We start from the raw sequence: 16,990 nt of genomic DNA, 5'->3' as shown, positions 1-16,990 counted from the left end.
CACCAGTCCTGTCGGTCTGCAGGGTGGAGCTGTTGTTGATTTGAAGCATAATCAACCTAAAGGCTTGTTTTAATCTTACATTTTAATATGTAGAAAATAAAACATGAAAGGCTTCACACTTCCTCAGCATTTGTTTCTGGTTCAAACATGAAATATTGACTTACTTTAATATTCTGCTCAAACACTGAACTCGCTTTACAGTGTTTGACTTACAGCTGAGCCAAAGAGGTATTGATAGATACAGCATATTTAATGAGGGAAAGGTAGAGTTACATTGGTGGTATTTTTAGGCATGGATGGATTATTTTCATTCTGATTGTGTTACTGCTGAATGGTCTGTTTGTAGATGTTCAATAAAAACTATTGACAAACAGTCAGTGTCATAAACTGATCAGATCAAACTAGAGGAAGTGATGCACAAACACTGATGAGCAGATGCATCATGGGATTTTCTTTTTCTGGGTCCTTGCAGATTTCTTTTGATCTTAATGTGAAGTTCTTTGTCTCAAAGGATTTCTTGGATTAAGACCCAAGTCAAACTAGTCATCTACAGATTTGACACATGACTTGGAATGGTCTAAAGTCCTACAAAGACTTGACATAACTCAAACTGGTCTTGAGACATGACTTGGACAAGTCTTCTAAAAAGTACAGATTTAACCTGGACTAGACTTCTAAAGACTAGACGCATGGGTTGGCTCGGTCCTCAAAACATGAGACAAGGCTTGGAATGTCAAAAGACTAGAGCTTTAAAACTGACTTGGATTAGTCTTTTAAAAACTAGTGATTCAAACTGGACTAGACATCTAAAGACTGCAGACACGTGTTGGCTCGTTCCTTCAAACACTTGAGACATGACTGGGAATGGTATACAGAGTAGAGCCTTGAACCTGACTTGAATTAATCTTGACATGACATTACTAGGCATCTAATGACTAGAGGCATGGGTTGTATCGGTCCTTAAAACACTTGGGACGTGACTTTAAACCTAACTTAATGTGACTCAAAGTAGTCCTGTAATGTGACTTAGGCTGCTCTTCCAAAACCTTGAGACATGACTTGGACTAGTCGCCTAAACACAAAGTCTCCTGAAGACTAGAAGCATGACTTTGAACCGGACATGATTAGAAATGATTTAAAACAAGTTTTGACATGTGACCTGGACTGGTCTGTCGATGACTTGAGCCACCACACAGACTAGTCCTAACTTTAATTAATCCCATTTAAGCTAAAAGCATGGCAACAATTGGTGTTTGTTACGCTAAAGAGATGACTTGGACTAGAGCTGCAGTCTTTACACATCACTGTGACGAGTCCACTGTGCTCTGTAATTGTCACTGATGAGGTTTTGTACACATGGATTTCTGCTTTTTCAAAGAGCATTGGTGAAGATTTAAAAAATTACTGGGAGTTTGGATACTTACAATGTTTGGGTGGGAAAGACGCAGCAGGACACCGATTTCAGTACGAACGATTTTCTTGTCAATCTGCAACAGAAGAAAAGACATCAGAGTACTGGCAACACAAAGACTGGAAACAGAGGAAAAAGAAAGTCCTACATTTATAAGTTCTCCTATCAGGAGCACTTCCAGCTTTAAATTTACCAGATGACATCTTCATTAGCATTTTAGCTAATTTAATTAGCATAACTGAAGATTGGCCTTAATGTAAATATGATATTAGTTATGATAAATCCATCTTGTGGGATCTGACCGTCTTCTTGAGGACCTTGACGGCGTAGGGTTTCTGGGCCTGTTTCTCCTCACAGCGATACACGATGGATGTTGCTCCTCTGAAACATAAAACAAGTAGTTTGTCTAAATGCTGCCAGAACAAGCGAGACCATTGATGTCAGGAATATAAGGAAAATGACTTAGCAAAAACAAATGTTGGTTAAATCTTTTTGTACTGAAGGAAAACCGGCTTCTGTAATCGTTCTATTCAATTACCAGTACGAGTTATTTTATCATCAGGTACCAATTCAACACTTCCTGGTTCCTCCTGATACTAGGAGAAAACAGGAGTTCATATTTTTTCCCACTGCAGGAATTCTACCAGGTGAATCAGACCATTTAGACATTTGGTTGCACCAGCAAAGATCAGTCATGTTTCCACCGGAGGAAGACGATGTGACTCAAATGTCTACAGGAATGTACTCCCCATGGGTTCTCTCAAGGAAACACAGGGACTCCAAACTGGAGGATGTGTTTAAGATGGCCTTGTAGGAGTTGGGTTGAGCAGCACTACTATATTTGGTAGATGTAAGATGATCTTGGAAAGTTCCTTATTCACTGGGTGATGCTATCTGTAAGATGGAGAACTTTAAGAGTGGAGCAGTCAAATTTCATGACTGCTTCAAAGATGATCAAGGCCTTTAGGTCTATTTAAAAGGGTCTGAAAACTGGGTTTTTAAAACAGGCCTGTGTTGATTTGCTGAATCCACAGTCTGCTTTAGATCAGAAAAAAGCTCCTCCAGTTTGCATCTTGAGGGGTGCATTCACACCAGGATAGTCAGGGGGACTCGATTTGACTGGGTGTGAAATGCACAATTCTGCACCTCAGTGTGCTTTGGTTTGCTTTCACACTGCACTTTACTCAAGTGGACCAAACGACCGTAACAACGCAGATTCAGTAGCTCTTTGCTAGAGGGTGATATTCCACAGAATTACCAAGGACTAAGTAGAAAGAAGAAGAAAATCCAGGTCATTGATTAACCAGGACTGAAAATGGCTTGTTCACCGCGAGTAAACAATGGCGCACCAATAAATTTATTCAGTCTTGGGGTTTCTGTCTTTACTTTGGTGTTCAAACCTGATCCAGTATTCACCAGAATCTGTCTAGTATGAGCAGCAGGAGAGGCAGCCAGATATCCACCATGTTGCTCTCTTTGGTTTACTGGTTCCATTTGCTTTCACACTGCAAGTGAACCAAGACCCCACGTGGACCAGAGATCACTTCTTTGGTCCACACCAGAGTGCGAATGAGCATTCATGCTGCTCCAAACGGACTGTACTATCTGTGGAAGCGGACCAAACAGCGCCAGTGTGAATTCGCCCTAGAATAAAGTTTTTGGAATATTTACTCTGATGCTGAGAATGAATGAGAGCTGTAAGCCAATCAAAGCAATAACTTTAATTTTCTGTATTGAACACTACTGTTTAGAAAAGTACCTGTAGTCTCCAGCAGGTTCAGAGAATTTCATTCCAAGGTTTAACAATCTCAGTTTCGTGTTTTTTTTGTCAGTTTGTACTTCGGTTTTTTAGTTGATTTTATTTTTTATCTTATTCTTATATGTAGCTATTCAATCATCTATTTATTATCTTTCTTTTTTATGTGTTATTTATTCCTAAAGCTGGGTGAATGACAATGTCATTTGAAAATGAAAGTACTGGGCCACTCAGTACTATGATATTTATGGAACTGAACTAGTTTCTCTGTTAACAAGGACAGAAAACCAGACAGAGATCTGAATCCGGTTTAGATCTGGTTTAGATCAGGAACATGTTACGTCACAGAGTCTTCAACGAGTTATAAATGTTTCCCATCTCTGTGGTGCATTTTGACCTCGGCTACATGAAGTTCATCTTTCTTGTTCATTCAATCACACACACATTCTTACAGCCTCTGCTATTCAACACAATGAGTGATCTTTTTCTCCATCATACACACACCTGCAAACCAATGAGTGCATTAGCAGAAATGGAGGCTTCAGCGTATCACACTTACCGAGGAAACACAGATCGAACATAGATTCCCAACAGCTTAGCAACCCTTGAATTTTAGCATCAAGACTTCGTTTAACTTAAATGAGACTAAATTGAAGTAGGTTCACTTGAGTTATAAAAATCATGACATCCAGGGTGTGTTAGTGTGAGTTTTAGGGGGATCTGGTCTTCTGCTGGGACAGATGGAGGAAACAGATCGCTCTGAAAGCAATGACACACACACACACAAAGAGTCCTTGCTGGTCTCCGTGGCAACAAGACACCTGGTAACAGAGCTGGTGGCGATGTGCTCACATGTTAGAATTCACCGTGACATCAGTTTACCATTTCTTGTTTACTGAGATGCAAACAAACAACACACACATACACACACAGCCCAGTCCCACACTGTCTGATGTAAACAAAGATCAACAGTAAACAAAGACTTGGAGATCTGACTGTAAGCTGGTTTCTTTCACTGTTAATGACACTGAATGCACCACAAACCAGCAAACACGGGACAGTAAGCAGTGGACAGAAAATATTCACACCCTTTGCTGAAGTTAAAGTGTGAAAACATTGTCAGCTCATGTAAATGTAAAATAAGTGTTTTTTTTTTATCTATTTTTACATTTGGAGAGGAATGTGGGGTCTTTTTCCCTTGGTAAGCCACTTAACTACTGACGGAGGGATGGATCCTCCCTAGAACCCGGACCTCAATCGGTCTGACGGAGGGATGGATCCTCCCAAAAAACCCGGACCTCAACGAGCCTGACGGAGGGATGGATCCTCCCCAGAACCCGGACTTCAACATTACTGAAGCAGAGTGGGATCACCTGGACATAGACCACAACAAATGGCAGAAACACCCAAAGAAGAGCTTTGGAAAGTCTGGAGAACTGTTCCTGAAGACGACTTAGAGACATGGCAGAAAGCTTCTCTAAGGGGGTTCAGACTGGGATGAAGAATAAAGCTGCTCGGACCAAATATTCACTTTATATTTATGTTTATATATATTTTTATAAATCATTGCAACTGCAACTTGTTAAAGATAAAATTTTCTTCTTTAACATTAAATGCTTCATTAAAGTTTCATAAAACTCAAATCAGATAAAACCAGAGAAAAATCTAAAACCTGGGGGGAGATTAAAGGGTTTTCCATATTTTCTCTCTCTTTAATCATCTCACACATCTATTTGTTGATCCCTGAAGGGGCCCGGCCCCGGGGCTGGGGACCACTGGAGTGAACTAATAAAACACTAATGACTCATACAGTGAAACTCCTACAGCTGACTCAGGAACAGAAACCCAAAGTATCAGGAAATACTTAAAACTCCATGTCTTAGATCACTTATTTCAAAAGGACTTTTCCCTCTAACAGTATTTCTGCAGGGTGACATCATCCACCAAACAGCAGGGAACAAAATTCTCTCTCTGTGGACAGAATTTCTGTATTTAGTGTCAAAAATCGGTTTATAAAATTTATTAAATGCTTTGATATATATATATATATATATATATATATATATATTTATTTATATAAGTGTAATATTGTAAATAAATTCTAATCTTTGTATAAATGCCATTAAAATATCCAATTAAATTTGATATTTAAATGTTGTTTTTATGCAGGAAACTCTGGGAATCCTGCAGCATCACAAGTCATTTTCTGTTTTATTCAATAGACAGAACAGGAATACTTTATTTCATGTGGTGCTTGTTGAGGATATCCTTGTAGCCTGTATCTTCACTATTATGACTAAAAATCTTAACAACCAGAAAAAATATAATAAATTATTTTAAAATTGCCATTATAATGTGTAAATGCAGTAAAATGTGTAAATATGATTTAAAAAATGTAGAAATAGTAGAAAATATCCAACAGAATTTTTACATTCTTGAAGAAACCTTAGAAAAATGTAGAAATATTTGTCAAATATATGTCAACAAATAGACAGACAGACAGTCAGATAGACAAATAGATAGATAGATAGATAGATAGATAGATAGATAGATAGATAGATAGATAGATAGATAGATAGATAGATAGATAGATAGATAGATAGATAGATAGAAAGATAGATAGATAGATAGATAGATAGATAGATAGATAGATAGATAGATAGATAGATAGATTAACAAATATATTAATTACTTGTCAAATAATAAAAAAAATTAAAACACAAGAACTGATTAATCAAACTGTTAGAAAAGATTCATTCTTATATATCAGACAACAGAAGACATTTGTCAAATTAATTCGTCTAATTATAACATGAGGGCAAATTAAATTAAATATCAATAAACAAAGTGAATTGTTTTGTAATTGTTTATAACTTCATGTTTGAAGCTGGACTTCCATCATCATGGATGACTTACTGTCTTCCATCATCTGATTAGGCTCCACTAATGGCCGCACGAGGAGCTACAGCTGACAACAAATTATGAATAAACAATTATGTCTGCCTCTGGCTGCGCTAGAGTCACTTAGAAAACTGCTTCTGGGTGTTAATTATGCAGAATAAATATGGACGCATAAAGTTTAACCCTAACGAAGCCCAGTGACACGACCCTTCACAGCATGAGCAGGAAAAGGTTCCTGGCATCACTTTTGCCAGACAAGCCCCAGTTTTTTTTAAGTCCTGCATGCTGCACCATCTATGCTTCACCCCCCGTGAAGGCAGTGGGACCAGTTCGGATTTTATTGGTACCTGATCCTGCTGAGTTACCCTGTAAATCGCGGGCTGGATTATGAAGAGCTGCCAAAGTTAATCCTGGTCTGAGCAGGATCACATGGACCCCCCATGTGGGCAGCTTGGCCCACTCAATTGTTTACATCAACTCATCAGTTACCCCGTTTCACCCCTAATAATGTGGTCCAGACCTGCCCAGCTCGGAGCTCAAGGTGTAGAAGTCCTCCACCGTCCCGTCCCGCCTCGATCCGTCCACCCAGAACTCCACCGGCTCCGAACCAGGCCGGGACGTCGGCATGATGACAGCAGGACTCCCCCACCCCGCCAAAACCAGCACCGCACGGACCAGGACCGAGTTCAAGATTACACCAGAGCAAGGACCGGTTCAGACCGGGTCAGATGTGACCCGATCGGAACCAGGAGCACAGTAATCCAGATCAGATCTCAGATGTAAATCCAGCTCGATAAAGCCCAGATTAGAGCAGCAGAGGGGGGATGATTCATGATCCTGATGGGCTCTAATCCAGACCAGCAGGGGAGGAGGGGGGAGGATCCGCCTGCTCCCTCAAACTCTCAATCAGGACCGTTTAAGGTGTCTGCGAGAAGATCAGAAAAAACTAAAGAAAAAAATTATAATACACCGAACCTCCGGTTCGCAGTTTGTTTTTGTTTTTTGTTTTTTTTTTGTTGTTGTTGTTGTTTTTTATTATTATTATTATTTATTTATTCCAGAAGGAAGCCTAGACCAGAATCCAGACGCACCAAGTCCAGATGTGTCGCAGCTTCCATCGGGCCTCAAAACCTGTCAGATCTCGGATCAGTTCAGTTCATCACCCTCCTCCCGGATTTCAGTCTGATTATTTCCTTGTTTTTACCGGTAGAGACGGTCCATCTGTCTCTCCGGAGCGCAGCAGCCTCCCGGTGGAAATCCAGCCCTCGAGGCGACAACAACACCGCAGCGCTGCTGCGCCTCAGCCGGAAACAGACAGCAAAACCCGGGCTGGCTCGGTGCGGGATGTCGGTGTTCGTAGCTGGAGGGTTTGATTCCCAGGCAGGGCTGCTCCAGATGTCCGCTGGATCTGCGCGGAGAGAGATGCTGCTGTAATCTCACAGCCCCGCCCCTCCGCCTTCCCATCAACCAATCACGTGTTTCCTCAGGAGGTTATCTGCGCTCCTATTGGACCGCTGTTCTGTCAGTCAGTGAGGCTCCTGTCAGCGGTCTAAATACAGAAATAACCCAAATACATAAATGTACATTAGCGTGACATCTGGAAGCTTTGATCCAGCAGGAATCAAACCAGCAACTCACACAGTTATATGAGCATTTCTCCTCAGATCAGCTCGTTTCATTGTGTCCTGAAACGGAGAGGTTCCTTTTATTTACGTTTCTTCGGTCACATGCTAAAATCCTTAAAATGACCCAGAAGGCCCAGCATTCTTCCATAATCTAAAAAACCCGTAAAGATTAGTTAAATGACTTATTTGCCTAATAATTAACCAATATCTATTATTTGTTTCCCATTCACCATAAATGACACTGTTCAACCTGTCCATTTGTTTTTTAATTCTAACTGAACAAAATTTGATGATTTACAATGATAAACAATTAAAATGTCTGTGAAGGGAGCAGACAATTATGAATTCATGTCAGGACCATAAATGAAGCTGAAATCTAACAATATAGGCAGTAGAGACCGAAGAAGAGTCATAATACATCATAATTTCTAAACTTGTGCAAGTGCAAGAAGCTACAACCTTTGTAAATAAAGGTGTCAAAGACACCCCAGAAAAGACAGAACAACACTTTAGCAACATCTTGGAAACCAAAGAACAACACAACCCAAGGTAACAGGTAGCATCACCTTAGCAACTACATAGCAGCACCTTAGTAACCACAGGTAAAAATATACCAGGAGAGGAAATGATTTAGTCCTCTCTCTAACAAACCCTCACACCGGACATGAGAAATAAAATATCTTTATGTTAATAATCTGGAGAAATATTTGCAACAGACACATTCAGAGAGCACAGACCTCGGCCAAGCCACAGGGTCACTGAGAAAAACCCCAAAAGGCCCAACAGCCCACCCAGTACCCCAATATTTCCAACCTGCTGGATCAGGTCCAGAATGTAAACATGATCCGGTAAATAAATGTTGGGTTACAACATTATTTGGACAGATTATGAACAGATGAAGAATGAATGCAGGATGAGGTTTGGTCAACAAATGAACGAGGAAGACTGAGATGGGGAGAAATGATCAGCTCTTCCTACTACAGAAGGACCAGGTTCAGGCATCCCGGACCAGATGTTGAAGCAGCATTTATATCTAGCTACAATTAAGACAGCCTGTTGTGGTGTTTTATAACGTTTTGGACATGGCTGCACCGGATGCAGGTCGATGCAGAATGAACTGGTGTGCGTTCATCATGTGATACAATCATAATCAGCTGGCATCCAGTTTCCTTATATGATGCTTTTTTCTGATCGTTCTCCCTCCAGTAATTAATAAGAAATATAAGCACATTTTTAAAAAAATAATTTAATTCAGTTATATGTTTGCCGATAAGTGAATGTTGTAAGCTAGTAAGTATTTGACATTTTCTATTTGAAATACAAGCCAAAATGCTAATCAATTAATTATTTATTTACTGAAGCTTTGTCTACTTCTGAAAGATAAAAAAAATGATTAAAGGAAAATAAACTGGTCTCTGTAAAGGCCACCTTTATCATTTTCTTTTTAATGTTGCACTGACAGGGTGTCAAAATGACCCCTTCTGACAGTTGGGGGGCAAGGCAGGTTTATTTGTATAAAACATTTCATGTACAGGACAATTCAAAGAGCTTTACATAAAACATTAAAAGCATTACAGCAGGAAGCAACAACAAGGGTATTAAAAGCAAACTTAAAAAAGAAATGAAAGAAATTAAATAAAAACAGAAAAAAGCTCAAATAAAATAGATAAAATGCTGGAAATAAAGTTCCAGTGTGAAGAATTAACAGTTGTTCTGATGAAAGGCAGCAAATAGAAAAGTTTTTAACCCTAATGTAAAACTGCTGAGTCAGCAGACCTGCAGGTTTCTGGGAGTTTGATCTACATGTGAGGAGCATAAAAGCTGAACGCTGCCTCTCCAGTTTGAAGTTTTATTTCACTCTGATGCTTCTCAGTGGTGTCAAGGTGAGAGAGGAGTATCACCATGACAACACAGCAAATAAAAGTGTAGCTTTTGCTGTTTAACATCTCATCATCATTGTGTCATACTCTTAACTTTATATATATTTGTTCAAAAATTAGTTTTTTTTATTTAGTTTGAAAAAGAAAAACCGAACACAAACTTAAGGCCCCTCCACCCTGCTAATAAAGGAAGACCCCCACCCTGACAGACACAAGAATGATCTCTTTCCATGACCCTTCCACCTTTTCACAGGTAATTGTGTTAATTCTCTTGACTTTAATTTTCTAAATTTTGCTCGATTTGTCTCTTTAAAGTATCTAAAAGAGCATTTTGAATCTGTCAGAATTAGTTTTTTGTCTTATACTTGTTGGTCCTTTTCTCATATTGTTGTTGGTGCAGTTAATACTCTGACCACGAGGTGGCAGTAAAAGGCCATAATTATACAACAATTATCCTTGATTCCTTTTCTTGTATCATAGATTTTTTAAAAGAACATTAAAGGTGTATATATGTAAGTTTGGTTTGTGTACGTATTTCGATTTATTGCACACATTTTATTTGTGTATTGTGATAAAAGTTTACTGTGTACAAAGGGATTTCGTAGTCTTCAGACATCACCTGAGCATCTCCTTCCACCAAAGATGCTCAGGTGTGTCTCTGTAGTCCTCCCCTTCAGCCTCCGCTCTCTCTCCCCCAGGTGCATTTGAGGAACTGAGACACCCTTAAAAGGTTTTGCTGGGATTGATTTCTAAGTTACAGGTAAAAAGATAAGAGAAGACAAGACGGCAAAAACACCAACGTGATGAGCCTGATGTGCGTCAGTGTACCTCGGAAGTTAGAAGTTCGAAGTGAAATCTCCCTTTTTCAACATCTGCGTTTGCGATGCGCAGTAGAGAAGAAAAAGTTCTACTGACAGGTTTGCTTTTTGTTTTACTGTTAACAACAAACATCAATTAGTATTTGTTGTTTACCAGACCAAAGAAAAACAGCTGCACATTACTTTGAAAAAGAAAGAAAGAAGAGAAAGTTGCTGAAAAACAGTCATCAATGAAATCTGAACTTTTAACAAACTTTTAATAAAAAGAGCATTAAACATCTGCAGCTCATCCAAAACGCTGCTGCTAGAGTTTTAACCAGGACTAAGAGATCTGAACACATCACACCACTTTTGAAATCTTTACACTGGCTTCCAGTCAGTCACAGAATAGATTTTAAAACCCTTCTGATTGTTTACATGCCAGAACGGTTTAGGCCCAGAATACATCTGTGATATGTTCAGAGAATATAAACCTAGCAGAGCTCTTAGATCCAAAGACTCTGGTCAACTAGTCCAGACCAGAGTCCAGACTAAACATGGAGAAGCAGCATTTAGCTGTTATGCTGCAAACAAGTGGAACAAACTGCCAGTGGAGATTAAACTTTCACCAAATATAGACACTTTTAAATCCAGTTTAAAAACATTAATTTATCATTTTATTGTGATTTTTGCTATTTGTTGCTGCCTTTACTTCTGAATGCTTTCTTTACACCATATGTTATGCTTTTAATGTTTTTTGTAAAGCACTTTGAATTGTCCTGTATGCTATACAAATACCCTTATCTTGCCTTTTGTACACTTTTGTCTAATTTTTCCTTGGTATTGATAATTCCTGAAAAAAAAACGCCTTTTGTTCCCTTAGATAACTTTGAATGACAGCAGCCAATTACCTATTACCAGCCAACCAATCAAAACGAACCAGGACGCATGTAAGATTAAGCAAAGCATGGGCAAAATTATTATTATTATTATTATTATTATTATTATTATTATTATTATAGATTAAGCTTCAGGTGTTACAGTACAAGAGGAAATTGGCGCTACTGGGTGTGAAATTAAAACTTCCGAGGTCTTGTGAATGCATCACGCTCGACGCTCTGACGTCACCGGTGGTGGTACAGGAACTTCCTTGCTGGGGTTTTTACTCTGTCAACAAGCCGCGTCAGACTTCAGCCAAACGACGTGTGGGTGAAAAACGGATCCGTTCCGGTAGCGCTTCAAAGTTTCGTCCGTTATTTTCTTCTCCTTTTATCGCCGACTCTCTTCACTTGTAATAAAATGACTTTTTGCTGGATTCTTTCAACGGTCCTCGTGCCGTTTTGTTGGATATTCGTGTCCGCGGCGCAGAATTTGACCAACGCCACGAAACAAGTGAACACCACGACGGCCAGACCCACCGTGGCGAACTCCAGCAAGGGGAACTCCACGGACGTTGTGTTTAGTAGTTTCGGCGTGGACAGCTCGATGGTCCAGAGGGCCATGTACGTCCTCATCGTCATCACCGTATTCGGAGTGCTTTACTTCCTCGTCCGAGCAGTGCGGTGAGAACTTCTGCTGCACACAATTTTATCTCCACAATGTCACAAAAAATGATAATAAAAAAAAAAACACCCTGATGGGACGGAAGCTGAATTAATACTTCAACATTTCCAGATTCAGTTAACTCTCTACGACCATTAGTCAGGGTTGCTTTGGAGTTTGACTGAATGTGGTTCCATATCAACAGGATGTCAGTTGATATCTTGTTAGCTGGAGTCTTTGGACTCATTTGTGCCAAAGTGTTGAGCTATCATTCTTCTTCTTCTTTTTTTTAGTCAGAACAACAGAAGATAGGTGCATTTTTCATCCCAGTCTGAACCCTCTTAGACAAGCTTACGGCCATGTCTCCAAGTCGTCTTCAGGAACAGTTCTCGAGGATGCTTTCCAAAAAAAAACTTTCCAAAGCTCTTATTTGGAGGTTTCTGCCCATTGTTCCGGATTCTGCAAAGGATCTGTCCCTCCGTCAGACCTGTTTAGGTCCGGGTTCAGGATCCATCTCTCCGTCAGACCCATTTAGATACGGGTTCTGCGGAGAATCCGTCCCTCCATCAGACCCTTTTTGGTCCAGTTTCTGCGGAGGGTCCGTCCCTCCATCAAACCCGTTTCCACTGATCTTGAGTCCAGTTCTTGTATCGTGTGACCTACCTCAGCCTTTTCTCCCTGTTTCCTTTCCTTAAGAACACAGCCACGTTTCCATGGAGACCATTTCTAATGAGGCTTTTCCAACAGATCAACTGAAGGTCGAGATGTATCTCTCAGTCCTGGTTCAGGTCTTTGCTGAATTTGTTCCTATTTCTTCTTGACTTTTTGATTCTGTTCATGTGCTGTAGTGGTTTTTAGTCCTGACTCTTCTTCAGTTTCTGCCTCCGTGTTGAGATAAGTTAAGTTTCCAGCTACCAGCTGTTTGGGAATCACCTTGTTGCTGCTGAAATCCTGTTTTCTGTCTGTCGGACTGTCTGATCTTTGCTGGTTTTCACACATGAAACTAAAGAAACGGGAACAAATGATGCGTCTTTGTGACAGACTGCTAAAAAAGGAGTTTATTGGTCAAGTTTTCTTTTATGTGTCGACACAACTCTGGTTCACCTCTTGGGTTAGGGACCTTTTTTTTTCTTATGAGTCATAAGTCAGATTTAAGCAACTTAACAGACAAAAATATCAGATAGAAGGACTGGACTGAAAATGAGTGAAAAATCTGAAAATGTTAAAAGAAAACCTTTGACAGATCTTCATAAAACTGGAGAACTATGGACAAAAACCAGTAGAGATTACTAGCAAGTCTCACTGCTCGTGAGACACGAAGAGATAGACTGTTGCACAGTTCTGTGAGTGATTTTTAAAGTAATCTAAACCTATTTACAGATTAGCTGGTGTCAAACTAAGCTTAATAAATATGTGTGTGTGGACATGCTTCATGGGCGACGTAACTAAAAACTATGTTTAAATAAACAAGGAAACTTAAAAACTACCTCAACTTCAAGTGAATTAAAATGCTTCCCAACTTATCACAGTTTTCCTGCATGAACCAGTTTTGCTGCTTTTTCTTCCAGCTCTTCGTGTTTCTGCTCTCAGGTGCTGCTGCGGTTGTTTGTCATGTGCTTGGATTCGCTCTGCGGTTCAGCTGGTTCGCAACACAACAGTGGACCATTTTTACTGTCTCATCGTGATTCAGCTCAGAGCTGCTTCATGGTGGCTCTGCTTTCTTTCTGCTCTGCTGCCCCTAAATGATCATTTTCTTTATGTGATGATGATGTCAGGATGAAGAGACCGGCCCAGAAGAAGAAATACGGCCTGCTGTCCAACTACGACGACTCTGTGGAGATGGATGCGATGGATAGCGAGGAAGACGACACGCTGTATGAAGTTCGCCGCCTGCGCAGGTCAGAGGTCACCGCACCACACCAGCAGTCCTGAATCCCAGTCTGGATTCTGGATTCTGGAGCTTTATGTGCAGCAGACGTGGGTTAAAAATGTCCCGGTTTCACACGTCTTCATCTGAATGCGCCTCTGGTAACCCATGTGTCAGCTGATCGTGTAGTTTCTGCAGAGGACCGGTCACACGGTGCATAAAATGCAGATTATCTGAATACACAGAGCCTGAAGCGGAGCACAAAGAAGTCGTAGCCTGTTATCTCTGAGCAGCTCGGCCAAACAGCGAACGTTTTTATTTCTCTGTTTTTATCAGGCATCCATGTTGTAGGTTGTAGGCATGTGGGAACTCAGATTATTAACTAAAAGGTTTTCCAGGACTTTACTAAGAGTTGGAAGAATGTTTACGGCCTGCGGTTGGATCCTGTAAAGATTTCAGATTATTTTTATCTGTCAGTAAAACGTTTCATGTCTGGAAAAATCCTGAGGTTAGAAATACGACACCCAGGTTCAGAGCTGCAGCCAGCAACACGTCGAATTATTCACCACCAAGATTTTTCCACTTTTATTTAACTTCCACTTTCTGTCTGTCATACTTTTAATAACTTTTCTTTTAATAATTTTTCTTTAATTGTTAGAGGAAATGTTTTAGGATCTCATGCTCTTTACTTTATAAAGCTATTCACGTCGTTTATATATCAGTTGGTTTAGTTATTAATTTCCCTTCTAATTAATCCATCAAACCAGAAAACATGGAAGATACAGAAAATGTCTGTGTGAGTGTTGGTTCGATCACTTTATTTATTCTAATTAATCCCATCAAACAGATTTTTTTAGGATAAGATATGTAAAAATATAAGAACTGTCACTCAAACAAAAATCAGTAAAACAAAGATCCACAAATGATCTATTACTTTAATTCTTCTAAATGTATTCACCTATTTACAGAAATTATTAATAAAGAATAAATGATAAATGTAAATACATTATATTGGATAGCTTCAAATTTACCAGCAATGCACCAGAAAAAATACTTTAAAATATCAGAAGAAAGTAAAATATTAAAAAAATTTGTATAATTTCTGTTAAATTTGTCATTAGAAAAGCAGGAACAAGAAAAACAGTCATTGTATCCTGTAATAAAAAAATCTGCTGTTTTCACACAGTTTACAATCTTACTGGGTTTAAAGTAGAATTACAAAAAGATCTGGATCCATTTCTCTAAAAACAGCCCTTAAAAAGTTCTGATCAGCAAAGATTCTTCAGAAAGTATCTGGAAAAATCATCATTTAGAAAGAAGAAGAAGAAAACTGAAAAATATTAATAAAACTGTTTTCAAGCATCAGTCAAATATATTAAAGAATTTTTTTTTCAACCTGATTTCTGAAACAAGCAGCAGGAAGGAATGAGCTGAATCCAGAAAGCCGTCAGTCAGCTGATCAGGGGGGAAAAACCTGGAATGTTCCTTTAACTGAACTTTAAACATCTGATTGATCCCGTGTGTCTCCAGATGAGTCCGGCCGTCTCTTATCTGGTGGATCGGACCTTCCTCTGCGTGGACATCAGCTGATATTGACGGAAGACCAACAGCTGCTGGAGGAAAACATGAAAAGGACCAAAGAGACACTAAAGAAACCTGAAAAATGCCAAAAATTCCAGCTGTTCCAAGACGCGGAGCAGGATAATCAGTCTTTTTTAAATGTGGTGTTGGATGGTAGAACTGCTGCTGAGAGGTAGACACTCCGATGGGTCCTCATGAAGCCAAATAGTCCTCTTTTCATTATTGTTGTTATTATTATTTCAGTCTTTTTCTAAGAATTTCCTTAGTGGTTTTCCTGTCTGAGTCTTTGTCCTTTGTGCTTTGAACTACTGTTTCCCGACCTACGAGCTGCTGTTCGGATCCGACAGCAGCCGCAGGGAGCCATCAGGATTTCCCCTCCATCCTGCATCCTGCACAGAAAACAAGTGTTTGCAAAACCCCGGTGGTGGGATTTATTTTCTGATGTATTAAGATTTAAAGTATGGAAATGCAACTTTTTGAATAAATGTCTTATTTCTAAATATTTTGGGAGGCTCTGTGATGGGGCCTTGTTCTTTACAAAAAAAAAAAAAGTTCATTCTTCTACACAAGAAATTATTTTGATTAAAAAACCAAACATATTAATGACGGCACTGTTTCCAGTCTGAGTCCTTGTGTTTTTATTTCCTGTTGCTGCTGCAGGAGTCACTTTTACGGAAAACAAAGTGAAGAAAAGGCTTCAGCTGCGGTGATTCAGAACAGTTTTTAATAAGGCATGTTGTCATGTCACAAGGATTAAAAACAGCTGCTGGCTCACTAAAGAGGTTTTTAATCTTATAAAAGTTTCTGAAAATATCAGTGGGATTATACCTGAAGCTGCAGTAGCAGAAACTCACCAGCAGATGTCGCCAGATGCCGCTGGAAACGGGACTTTCCCCATGAAGACATGAAGCACATTTCAGCAACAAGGGAAAAATAAATGGATAACGTGCAGCATACACTTATTGCACTGTGTTTATGATGATGAAGTCTTTATTGTTTTATTTATTTTTTTTATTTTGTTGTTCTTTTATTAATCCCAGCAGAGAAATTCCTTCTGTGCAGTTACACTGGGAGCACTGGGCCGTCACACCGCCAGTCCAGAGACGTGATCAGTTTGAATATTTTGTCTGTCATTTTCATGGCAGCAACAAGTTAAACACAAAAAAGGAGATGTGGGTTAAAATGACAGGCAGCTGTGTGCAAGTACGTTAATATTATAATGAATGTGTTGTTTAATATAACTTGATATAACGAGCTAGCCCCGCAGTCTGGAGTGATGCCAACTTAGCGACTTCGTCGCTATATTTAGCGAGTTTTCAGACCCCTCTAGCGTCTCTCTCTCTCTCTCTCTTTCTGGTATTAGTGGAGACAGACGGGAATGAATGTCGGTTACTCTTCCCGGTGAGGAACCTACTGTGCAGCAGAGCAGACGACGTTCACCTCTGTTTCGTGACCAGGCTGAAAATGAAACGTACACCGCTGCTGCTGGAGGATCCTGCCTGGCTCACCGTCAGACAGTAATGTCTATTAATGAAGAGTGTGGACAAAAATATTTAAAAAGTTAAAAGTGCGGTGACCTGTTCCAGACTCCCAATTAAAAAACATACTACACTTAAAAAAAACTAAGCTA

At 39.6% G+C, this 16,990-nt stretch overlaps 2 protein-coding genes across 2 annotated transcripts in view; one reads left to right on the top strand and one right to left on the bottom strand.

Annotated features, from left to right (window-relative positions):
- si:ch73-60h1.1 (calcium/calmodulin-dependent protein kinase type IV) overlaps positions 1-7,482 on the bottom strand; it is a 28,437-nt gene extending 20,955 nt beyond the window's left edge. Inside the window, exons 1-3 of the mRNA XM_042006432.1 lie at positions 6,589-7,482; positions 1,714-1,792; positions 1,425-1,487 (exon numbers count right to left, since the gene is read on the bottom strand). Of these exons, the coding sequence (XP_041862366.1) occupies positions 1,425-1,487; positions 1,714-1,792; positions 6,589-6,695 (249 nt within the window). The 5' untranslated portion in view covers positions 6,696-7,482. The remainder of the gene's footprint in view (positions 1-1,424; positions 1,488-1,713; positions 1,793-6,588) is intronic.
- A 4,031-nt stretch (positions 7,483-11,513) lies between these two features.
- Positions 11,514-15,968, top strand: fam174c (family with sequence similarity 174 member C). Its single transcript, XM_042006434.1, has 3 exons — positions 11,514-11,932; positions 13,688-13,810; positions 15,310-15,968. Exons 1-3 carry the CDS (start codon positions 11,670-11,672, stop codon positions 15,311-15,313), a joined length of 390 nt encoding a protein of 129 aa, XP_041862368.1. The 5' UTR covers positions 11,514-11,669; the 3' UTR covers positions 15,314-15,968.
- The last annotated feature ends 1,022 nt before the right edge of the window (positions 15,969-16,990 follow it).

Source organism: Melanotaenia boesemani, chromosome 14 (assembly GCF_017639745.1).
Source record: "Melanotaenia boesemani isolate fMelBoe1 chromosome 14, fMelBoe1.pri, whole genome shotgun sequence".
Lineage (NCBI taxonomy): Eukaryota > Metazoa > Chordata > Actinopteri > Atheriniformes > Melanotaeniidae > Melanotaenia > Melanotaenia boesemani.
Note: the sequence above shows the minus strand (reverse complement) of the source record. Positions and strands in the feature narration are given on the sequence as shown.

What these genes read in the sequence shown, in the direction of transcription:
- fam174c (XM_042006434.1), top strand. Translation starts at nt 11,670, where the DNA reads ATGACTTTTTGCTGGATTCTTTCAACGGTCCTCGTGCCGTTTTGTTGG. An exon ending in TTCCTCGTCCGAGCAGTGCG is followed by an intron (nt 11,933 to 13,687) that starts GTGAGAACTTCT and finishes TGATGATGTCAG; the next exon opens with GATGAAGAGACCGGCCCAGA.